Consider the following 11,966-nt stretch of genomic DNA (forward strand, 5'->3'; position numbering starts at 1 on the left):
ACCATCATAGACATCTACACCTCCAGGTGCAGGAAGAGGGCCACCTGCATCATGACGGACCCCACACACCCAGCACATACACTTTTTGCCCTGCTCCCCTTAGGCAGGAGGTTGAGGAGCATTAAGTGTAGAACCACTAGACTGAGGAACAGCTTCTACCCTGAAGCTGTTAGACTCATGAATCTCTAACCAGAATAATCACTATGAAACATCACATCATGTCGCTGCTGATCAGTTTCATGTTGCTGCTGATCAGTTTCATGTTGCTGCTGATCAGTTTCATGTTGCTGCTGATCTGTTCCATGTTGCTGCTTATCTGTTTCATGTTGCTGCTGATCTGTTTCATGTTGCTGCTGATCTGTTTCATGTTGCTGCTGATCTGTTTCATGTTGCTGCTGATCAGTTCCATGTTGCTGCTGATCTGTTTCATGTTGCTGCTGATCTGTTTCATGTTGCTGCTGATCTGTTTCATGTTGCTGCCGATCTGTTTCATGTTTCTGCTAATCTATTTCATGTTGCTGCTGATCTGTTTCATGTTGCTCTGTTCATTTGTGCTCATCTGCTCACACAGACTCATGTTCGTGCTGCTGTTCAGTGTATTGTTTTCATGCTATTAATGCTTAATGTATTTTTTACTAACATTTTTCTTAGTTCATATCGTAGATCTTATTACTGTTTTTCTTTTACATTTTAATACTTTTGTTGGATGTAGCTGGGACCCTGTGTACACAATTTCACATGTGGTGTGAATGACAAATAAAGAACCTTGAATCCTTGAATCCTTTTTGGTCTGTGGGAGGAAACCGGAGTACCCGGAGAAAACCCACACATGCATGGAAAGAACATGCAAACTCCACCCAGAAAGGTCCTGGGCCTGGGTTTGAACCAGCAACCTTCTCGCAGAGAGGCAACACTTCTACCAACTGATCTACCGTGCAAATTATGACGTAAAAATGACGTAAAACACGACCTCCTGGAAAACTGAGCTCTAGCAAGTCTCCCAAGAGCTCTCAAAGTATTTATAAAGAAATACTGCGTCAACTTTTAGCTAAGTATCTGCTAAATTCACTTAGTTGTGGACCAGTTGGCTGTGGTTGCCAATACTTAAAAGTATTATTTCAAGTGTTGTATATTGCAAATTAATGAATGTTCCTTTTTTTTTTTTGTCTTTATGTTCACATGAAAAGGGAGCAGGCAACTTGCAGGTGAAACATCTGTGAAGTCAAACACACATTCAGTCTCAAGAGGTTTCCTGAAGAGTAGTCTCATGGGAAATAAGTCTGTCCTCTGTTCCTACAGCATGTATTAATTAACTTAGTGAGAGGAGAGCAGTGTATTATTCTGTGTGGGCTGCTTTGTTAATGAACCACAACACAACACCTGTTGTTGGTCCAGTACAAAGATGTTTGTTCTCACTGTGATAGACTGTCTCTGTCCTGGGATAAAACGTGAAAATGAACAGGAGGAGGAGAGGTTCACATTTTCCAGTTGATGACATTCTTCCATTTCCTTCTTTGCACAGTGGCCTTCTCCTCTTCCATTTCTCTTTCCCACTTTTCCCTGAAGAAACCATAAAGTCTAATTCTCAGCATCCATTTGTGCACGATCATGTTGTTTACCTATGTTCTGCTCAAAGTGGTCGTAAAATCTAACTTTCCCCCCTTCTTATTGCTCTGTTGTCTTCTCCCCTCCACCTGGAATGCCCCGTCGTGTTATAAGCAGTGAATTTTAAACAAATTCCCCATCGCCACACGGACACCTGAAACCTGTGGCACAGCCGGAGCTCAGGAGAGCCATCAATAATTGATCGTGTACCAAAGCTAACTTTGGTGCGATGCTACGGCTGAGAAGCCAAGGTCTGAGCAGAGTTGAAGCAAAGCAAACAGATAAGAGAGCAGCTTGCAGCAAACGGTTGTTTGAATGTCAGCGTGCAGAGGTCAAAGAGGTGTCAGTATGAGCTGGTGTTCATTTTATTATGTACAGTATTCTGAGGCTTTTTTTTGGGGAGGGAAAACCTTTATTTATTACTCATAACTTTAAAAAAAGAAATGAAAAACTGTGAAAACGTTGCATGCTCCCTAATAATAAACATGTGGCCCGGCCTCGAATTGTTTTGTTGTTACCTGACTCCCCCTGGTGGACAAATGAGGGATCACATGTACTCATTGTTGAATGCTGTGTTCAATGACATGGACATTTATTTGTACAGATGTATGAAGGAATAGAATGAACGTTGTTCTCCCCTAAAGCTGATCTCTGCATCACAGTGCTCAGGCTCTACAGATCAAAATTTGTACTTTGTACCCATTGTCACACAAAGAATGTCCTCTTATGCTCGGCAGGTGAACGGTGTGAGCATTGAGGGTATGAAGCATTCGGAGGTCGTGGCCTTTATCAAGAAAGGAGGAGACCAGACGTGGCTGTTGGTGGTGGATCCGGACACGGACGAACACTTTAAGAAGAGTGGAGTGGTTCCTACGATCAGCCACGTCAAAGGTGGAGTTTCACTGCTATCATGGAGCCTGCACTGACTTTTTATAATAGGATGGCAGGAATTTTAATGCAAGATGTCTGGTAGTGCTTTAATTTAAAGCCATGATCATCCGCTTGTGGGCCACATTTGGCACCGGAGCGCATTCCATTTAGCCCACAGCATGTTAAATTTTTAACCAATGAAAAGCCTAGCATCTTGTGCTATATGTTAGCACTCAGAGTATGTGGTGTGGATGACTCTCAGCTACTATCACATCAAATTGTAGCCTAATATCCTGAAAATGGACCGTGTTATAGCCTTTTTGTGTCAGCTGAAGTTATATCTTATATTGGATTGTCTGTAGATTAACAGGAAATGATTACTGTCTGAGATCTTCATTCATCTGTGCAATAGTTTATGAGATATTTTGCTAACAAACACAAACATATGTGCAGACATTGTGTAAAACATTTTTTACATATTTCTAACACTGAAAGCCATTTGTGTTCCCAGATTATGATGGTCCGCCCATATCCAACGGCACTCAGGTCAACGGGAACTCCACCACTCAGTCCATCAGGTCCACTCAGTCTGACCTCAGCAGCCAGGGCAACAGCACGCAGGTGGGTGAGAGCATTCATGCACGTTTGGTCATCTGCATCAAAGTCCAAACCCCAGCCCTTTTATCTGATTCATATTTCCATCTCCTTTTTGTTGTTGTTGTTGTTGTTCTCCAGCTGGCTGATGACGAGGGCAGCCAGCTCTTAGACCCGTTTGCTGAGATAGGCCTGAGTCTGAGCGCCACAGCGGCAGAGGAGAAGTTGAAAGTCCACTCCAAAGAAAAGAAGAAGGCGCCGCAGATGGACTGGATGAAGAAATACGAGCTCTTCAGTAATTTCTAGGACATTCCTCTCCAGAAACACTTCGAGAGACCAAAGGCCGGCGCTCCTTCTGAGCGGACAAGAATTACGGATGAATCCTGGTGTTAAACGTGGCGAGAACATAAAAATTCTCCAAAAGGATTTTAATCCCATTTCAGACCTCCTTTAAGAGCTTCTCCTCTGTCCACACAAACAAAGAGCTGAATGCAAAAAACTGTTGAATTCGCAGATAAGGGTATTTACCAAAAGACTGATATCAGCTCTACATTAATGATCTGATAATTCTTACTCAGAAAGACTCATCATAGCAACTATTTTTTATATTTAAAATGTATAAACAAATTAAATAATTAGTATCCCATCATCATGGACTGCCTACAGGAAAGTCTACTATTGTGGATTTAATGTTTGTGGATATTGAGGGGTATTTTTATTTTCCGTATCCATCTGAGGACAACAGAAGCTGTCAGAAGATCACTGTGAACGAGTTGAGGCTCTCCACGTCCATCCCGTGCAGTTACTTTATTTGATAAGTGTGTTTTACATGCATTTGTACTCAAATTAATCAAATCGTCAACGTTCAAGATCTGATCCACTGTGGCTCAATCCTGTTTGGATTTTAACAGCTTCCAGTGCTACAGTCTTAATATCTCTGATCAAATCTTTACAGAAGGAGGTTGAGCACAGAAATGCACAACAGAAGGTGTGAACGCTAATGATCAGAGTGGAAAAGGGACAAAAAAACACCAGAAGGAATGAGGTATAGTATAAAAGCACATGGAGATGAGGGAGGAGTTGGAAGGCTTGAGGTGTTCAGCAAAAATAATGGCCTTTTAACTGATTAACAAATTAGATATTCATGTGGGACTGAGCTTGAACGTTAAATTCCAAGATGTGTTATAAAGACATTTGTGACACCCTGAAGCAAAGTTTCTGCGGAAAGATTATAAACAGCTAAGCTAACGGCTAGTCCAAACACATCCAAGAAGAAAAGGGACCGATATCTCCAAGATGCATCTGCAGTTTATGCAAATTTTGTCGGCCTTTATGCAGTTTCACATTACGTGGTTAGTTACAACGAACTATATAAGCGAGGACAAACATCAGCAGCTAGCTTCAACTCCTCTGCAACCGAGCCTGTTATAGAAATAAAAAATTGTGAACACTGTGCACATAAAACAGTCTCTCAGTTTAATTGATGTTTGCACGATCCACTATGACATTTTAAAGATCTGCTCTGTAAATTGGTCCATTCAAACTATACTGACGAGCTAACGGCTAGTTCAAGCGAGGCCAAGACCACAATAGGTATTATACTGGGATGGGTTGGTCTTGTTTCAAGTAATGCTCTGTCAAACAGTCATGGAGGACAAAGTAATGAAGACCAAGTGGCTAGACAGATTGGTCTCCATTTTTGTAGTATTAGCGTAGCAACGCGGTAAAATGGTGACTATAGAAAGGATTTAAAGGTTTAAATTTAGCTTGTAAAATGTATTACATCAGTTGAATATTTTTGAACAAGAGTACTTTTATTTGTCTAAAAATGTCTATAATAGGGACCTGTCTGCCTAGCTCAAGTGTCTGCAATCTTTTTGATCAAAAGAGTCATTTCTGACCCTTTACTCATTAAATCAAAAAGAGCCTGGAGCCATGACACCTGCTACAACTGCAATTATCAAGTGGTGGTTCATGGGCCACTTTGAGTTAGTTGGAAAGGGCTCTTCTGACCAGTGGGCGTGGCATTTTAAAACTATTAATCAATTGTGAACAGGAGTGCTTTTATTTGTTTCAACATTTTTTTAATGCTATTACATTTTGAGAAAAAATAACTATGATGTAAATAAGTAAAAACTTCTAGTTTCTAGCTTTAGATGAAAATGGAAACCACTGAACTCTGCAGACCTCTGTGGCCTTTTATGTGATGAGAAATTACCAGTAAGTATTACACTTTGAAGTAATAAAGCAAAAGCAATAGTAGTGTCATTCACTGTTATTGACAAAAAAAAAAAAAAAAAAAGCCTTTTTAGTTGTGGGTATAAAAACTAAAAGAATTAAATTTTCTGTAAGTTTTGGTCAAAGTTTCATAGAGACACAGATGAGGGACTAAAGAGCCACATGTGGCCCCAGAGCCACAGGTTGCAGACCCCTGGGTTAGCTAGATTAGATGACTCTTAGGTGGGCTTTTCTTCTTTCTTCATTATTTTGTTCTCTATGATTGAAATGACAGCCAAGGCACTAACTTCATAACTATTTGACAGAGCATCACCTAAAAATCTCCAACTATCACTTCACCATGGTCTCAAAATGTTAGTTATTTACACTTTTATGCCTTGCCATTGTCCGTTTTACATTATAGTTTTATTCCAGCAGAGATACAGCTAGCCACTATTATTTGCACTTGTAAATTACCGTAGAATCCATATGCATGATGGTATAATATAAAACTGATTAAAGTGTGAAGAATGAAACTAAATTTTCATGAACCGCTATAAGATTTTTGAAGCTGGTCATCCAGTTTGGCTAGTCATCTTGTCGATTCAGGCAGACTTGAACCGTTTTACTCTCAGTTAATGTTGTTTAAAGTCTTATCTGCAACACATAAGATATTGTGTATTCATAGCCTTTCCATTGAACCCCATTTTAAAAAATCTGAAAGTTAAGGTTATTTTTTTTAAAATGCCGTAATGTGAGAAGGGGGATACTTTAACAATGTTTGGTTTGGTTTCGTCTGAAATGTGAAGGCATGTTGGGATTTTCTAACACGTGGAAGGAAAACTGAAACACTGGCCAAGAAGCCAACCATTAATAAGTCAGTATTAATTATTTCTTTTGTATTCTATTTATGTAGCAGCTAAGACTGTAAAACCATCATATTCTTCATCTCTAAGTAACTGGAAGGATTTTCATATAATTTATCAGAATATCTCATCAGAATAAGTGCTTTATGGAATGTAAAACAAAAAGTAGGACAAATTAGTGGGAGAAACTATCTGTGTGAGATTACAAAAGCTGCATAAACCTTCAAGCAAGTTGATGTTTACTGCATTCTTTTCAAGACACACGAGCCAGTGTTTGAATTTTTTAATTTAAAGATCCTGTGGGGTTTCAAGTTTCTGTGAGCAGTTTGGTTCTGCAGATTGTTGGGTGCACGACGAGACGGAGACGCTCACGGAGGACAGAAACGAAGAGGAGAATCTTGGGAAAGACGGAGGGAGCCATGGAGATTATGGAGGATTTTTAAGAACGCAGGAACAGCTGCTCCGCACATGCTCACACGCATGTTTGCATGTGGAGAAGGCATGCAGCACATGCCACAGTCCAAAGAATGTTCATGTTATTGCATTGCAGTCATTTGTACCCCGTCGCAGCTTCAACCAAACAAACTGTGACTGTTGTAGAAGCAAACCGTGTCAACTGCAGGTTGCATTTCTCTATAAAATGTGACAACAGCATTTTTTTAAAAACATTTTAATTAAATGTCATCTTTCCCACCTGTCCAAGTGGATTGCATTTCATTTTGCTCTGTATCTCATTCCTTCTCTTTAGTCTTTAGTGGTTGTTTTTCTTCAATTTTCCCTCATTTGTTCCTGTTTGTTCTTTCTTTTCTTTTCCCTTCGGCACCCCCACTCTGATTGAGGATTATCTCAGCGTACAGTTTCAGGTTCGGTCTGTTCCCAGAGTTCTCCACCAACCAGCTGCTGGGAGCTTTTGGGCCTCACAAAGGTTAAACAGGGATCAAAAGTGTGTGTGTATGGTATTGTTTGTGTGTATGCGAATAGTTGGCTGCAGCAATTTTTTTTTTTTTTTTTTACTATAGACTCTAATCTGTGTTCAAAAATTAAAATATACATTTATCTGTTGAGTATAAGATTGTGGCTCAGGTCTGGTCTTCTGTTTCATAAAATTTACTCAAATGTATTTCCTTCTGCTAAAAATGACTGAGTTGAACTTTCAGCTTTCACTTAAAAATTGTTGCATTTAAAATTCAAATTATCGTTCAGATCACGTAAAGTTGGGATCTGTTAAAAAAATTTTGTTTTTTGAACAACCTCAGGTCAGAGCAATAGAGTTCATTTCTGACTAGTTCATGGCTAGTCTAAGACAAAAGTGAATTATGCAGCGGATGACAAGCTCAGTCGTGAAAATAGTTTAATTTAGTTTATTATATCAGGCATGGGTGATCTGGGCTGGCGCCATTCTAAGAAATATTTCTTCGTAATCAAAAAAGTCCATGCTCAATAATCCAGGTATACAATCCAACAATTTTCAGTCAAGTCAACTGTCCAGATGACCTGAGTGAAAATTGTTGGATTTCTTCCTAATGTTAGTTAATTACGTTGTTTGCTGTTTATTTGCTTGTTCAATAAAAAAAATTGGCTTTTTTTTTTTTTTTAGCTTTTTGACAGTTTTAAATTGAAGTTAAAATGGTGGGAATGTGAAATGCAAAATAACAGCAATTTAAAGGTCTATTTAAATTTTTATTTTATTTTTAATTAGAGTGGTTTTAGGATGGCAGCAATCCCCTTTGGTCTTGGCTTTACTCTGACTAGACATTAGCTCGTCAATCTGGTCAGCGTTAAACTCTGTTTCTCCAAACTGAGGTCATTCAAAGAGCCATCCGCAACAGGTAAGATATTAACTGTTCATAACTTTTCTAAAGATTCCCTGTTTCAAAGAGCCAAATCAAACCAGAGCAAATTTAGAAAATACTGACAAATGTTAAAACAAGTCAACACTTATTTGGTTCATCTTAAGAGCTCCCAATGAGACAAAAATATGTTTTATTCACAAGTGAAGCCACTTCTGTGCTAATTAACCTGAACTACTGTATTTTTCAGACTATAAGGCAGTAAGACAGTGAGCCTTATGTATTAATTTTGGTTGTAGTTATTGACCTCAAACTGATTTTATGTGGTACATGGTGCTCAAACATCTGTCAAAATGAGTTTATTTCACTAAATTTGCACCTTATAATCCAGTGTGCCTTATAGTCCGAAAAATACGGTACGTGTCTTTGAAGTTAGAGCAAAATTATAGATGCACATTGAGACAAATGATACAAAACCTATTTGATTGGTAATACATTAGTGATTTAAATTTGAGCTAAATTTTTTGTTTTAATGTTGTTTTTAATAGTCTGGATGTCAGTATAGTCAAATTTATTCTGAGCTTTAAATACAATGATTAAAAACCTTTTTAAAATTGTGATTTTTATTGCTTTTTCTTGTGTTTTAAATGAAAATATCAGAGAAGCTCAGAATTTAATTTTAATTTCATTCACGTTATAACACCAACTTATATAAAAAATAAAATGAAATCGTGACAGACTGTTGTTAGTCCACCAGGCGGCACCACGCCAGCAGCTAGTGCTCAGGAAGTGGGACAAACTTTACAGCTGGGAGACTGTGGCTCCATGCTGAGGCCTACCTGGGCTTCCTTGAAACACGCTGCTGCACGTGGCCACATTATCGAGCTCTCTGGAGGTTATGGCGTGGCCGAGCAGTGACGCCAACACATCAAAGAGCAGCCACGGTTCAAAGCAGTCTGCAATTTCAGAAAAAGCAGAGGCACAGAACAGAGAGCCGCAGGTGGGCACTTTCTGTTTTCGGCCTTTGCACACATTTTCTTCAGCTCCCTGCAGATGACAGATGATTGTTCATGTTGAACCCCAGGATGTCCTGTTCCTTTGCAGCTTCAGTTATCACCGTTTTCACCTGTTGTAAACTGGGAACCATTATTCAGTTTTTATGCCTTTTTGTCCTTTTGATCCTGCTCCTTGCTATCTCCCGCCCACACCTCAGTGCCACCGGCCCAGTCAAGAGTGGCACCGGCCTCACGGTGCCAGGCCTGCCTGGGATGCCTGCAAGGAATCAGAGAGAAACCAGAGACTGACGGGGGGAGAGGTGTGCATGTGTGAGGGTGGGAGAAGGGGTGAGTCCCCATGGCAACGGTGTTTTTGTTAGCGCTTGTGAGTCAGACAAGCAGTGAGTCACAGTCAGGAGGAAACACTCACACACACACGCACAGTCACATTCATACTCACTTACTCAAAGAGAAGCCAAATAAGGACAGCTACACGCACAGGGACGGAGGGGAAAAACACAGAGGAGGGAGTGAGATGGATAATTTGTACAAATCTGAAAAAAGGATATATATATATATATATATATATATATATATATATATAGAGATATATATATATATATATATATATATATATATACACGCTGGGAGAGAGAGGTAAAGTGAAAAGGGCATGAGTTTGGGCAAATACCCGTTCCCCAAAAGTGTCCCCCTCCCTCCCCGCCTCACATGGGTGTGGGCAGAGGAAACACACAGACACACCCAGTCAGAGCACACCTTGGCTTAACTTGCTAAACCACCCATTTATTATCCGACGCCTACACATTGAGAGGCCACCTGGTTCGTGCACAACGAGCTTTGCACGTTTTTGCTGACAACATGTGAAGTTTTACATGAACATCTTGGCAATTAAAAAAAACTAGTTCTTTAGACTAGAGAAGTGCAATACTTTTATTTTGAGGAAATGATTAGATGAGTATTTTGGTTTTTGTGGACTCTGACGTCTATTTTAAGAGGCCTTTAAAAGGTGAAGATGATTATTAACACAAATGCGTCGGCAGGTTTGTGTGAACTGTGATTTCTACGTCCTTGTGTGTATTTTAGCTACTATTGACCCTGACTCAGAGGCAGAAAATACACCACCATAAACACCCCCATTTTATTTTCTTTGAAATCATGTTTTACAGTAATATACTGTAAAAGTAACGTTCTGCAATTTTTCACAATGCTGACTAAACTTCCATTCAATCAATGACTTTTTGTCTTCACTCCAGCACAAAATTTTTGATAACAATGCGTTAAAAAATGTCTTTTTAGTGGTGCTTCATTATTAGAGGGTGAGCAAATAAACTTGTAATCTACTGTATACCATATTTTTCAGACTATAAGGTGCACCGCATAAGACGCATTAAGTGAAACAAAACAGTCAGATAAGTCGAAATTTATTCAACTCATTCACAATAAACACATAAAACTGGTTCGAGGTCAGTAAGCACAAACAGAATTAATACATAAGGTGCGCCTGATTATAAGGCTCGCTGTCGATTTTTGAGAAAATTAAAGGTGTCATGTTCAAGTTTCACAATATAGGGGCCGAATGGATTCAAGGTTCTTTATTGTCATTCACATCGTATGAGGTGGAACAAAATTGTGTACACAGGGTCCCAGTTACATCCAACAATAGCAAAAATATAAAGTGTAAAAAGAAATAAATAAGGATCTAAGCTATCAACTAAACTATACACTAAACGAGCACACAACGGTACGCTAAAAGATCTAAGATACTGTATATGCCAGTCACTAATAGTGCAAAACAATACACTGAAAAACAGCAGCACGATGCTCATAGGTTCTGTTCAGCTATAATTTACACGCTAATGCTAGCGGAGTCATGCTCTGAGCCCCAAAACTAACATAAACTGGGATTTATTCAAAGCAACAAAAATACAGAAACAAGTCGGCAAAAGTGAAAAAGAAATAATCTACAGCAGCATGGTCTTATTAGCAGAGTGGTTCTGATGACACAGAGGTTTCTCTTAGCAACATGGTCCCATTGGCACCATGGTACTGTTAGCGTAGCGGTGTGGTCTTGGAATGGAAACACCGAAGTTCATATTCATCTTCAAACTAAAGGCCGAGCGCTCCTTGAAGGGATCAAACTCACCCACTGTCTTTCATGCTAGAGTTTCAAACTAAAATCTGCTACAGTCAAACCACATTTAGTTACAGCCATTTTTGTGTTTTCTAGGCTGCATTGGTTGTGGTGGCCATTTTGAATTGGACTTCAAAAGTGAATCAGTTGTAGATGTACAGACGATGATTGCTTTCTGCACCTGTTAAACTCCATCCAGTGGCCCCTGACAGTTTTTCCTGACAGGTGGAGCTGACTATCAAAATTATTAGTAAGGTTTTATAAACATTTTAACACTCAGAGCACGTGTTGGAGTTAACTCTCAGCTACTACCACATTGCAATGTTAGCTCGCTATCTATAAAACCAGACAATTTTTGGACCATTTTTGTGTTTGCGAAGGTCTAGTTGTGGTGGCCATCTTGCACTGGGTTATCTCCCAAAGGTAATCTGTTGTAGATGTACATCCAATACTTTCTGAGCGTTTCATAAAATTTGTTCAGTACTTCAAGAAATATTTCGCTAACACTACCATCAAGCAAACACACACGGAGGCAAAACCTTGTTGGCTTCACCATCAAGCTACAAAAAGTTTCCTTTCCTTTTTAGAATGATTTGTTTTGAATTGTTTCAAATGATCCGCCTCAAAGGAACGGGTGGGGAAAAAAAAACACATCTCGTGGACTTTTTATTTATTTATTATTTATTTATTTTATAGGGTTAGTGTCAGAGGTCACTACTAAATGGACATGCCACCTGGAAAAAACATTCACAGCGGCTGATGTTCGTGGCTGAAGAGCTAACGAGGGAGTTTGGAATGTGGTGTGGAGCTGTAAAGGGTACAGGAACTGAGGTGTGTGTGTGTGTGTGTGTGTGTGTGTGTGTGTGTGTGTGTGTGT

General features: G+C 39.4%; 1 protein-coding gene across 1 annotated transcript in view; it reads left to right on the top strand.

Moving 5' to 3' along the window:
* The window catches only part of LOC119420948 (Na(+)/H(+) exchange regulatory cofactor NHE-RF2), a 37,613-nt gene extending 33,153 nt beyond the window's left edge, over positions 1 to 4,460 (top strand). The window contains exons 4-6 of the mRNA XM_037688330.1: positions 2,343 to 2,496; positions 2,987 to 3,096; positions 3,211 to 4,460. Of these exons, the coding sequence (XP_037544258.1) occupies positions 2,343 to 2,496; positions 2,987 to 3,096; positions 3,211 to 3,375 (429 nt within the window). The 3' untranslated portion in view covers positions 3,376 to 4,460. The remainder of the gene's footprint in view (positions 1 to 2,342; positions 2,497 to 2,986; positions 3,097 to 3,210) is intronic.
* The last annotated feature ends 7,506 nt before the right edge of the window (positions 4,461 to 11,966 follow it).

This window comes from Nematolebias whitei, chromosome 15 (assembly GCF_014905685.2).
Source record: "Nematolebias whitei isolate Nwh7 chromosome 15, NemWhi1, whole genome shotgun sequence".
Classification (NCBI taxonomy): domain Eukaryota; kingdom Metazoa; phylum Chordata; class Actinopteri; order Cyprinodontiformes; family Rivulidae; genus Nematolebias; species Nematolebias whitei.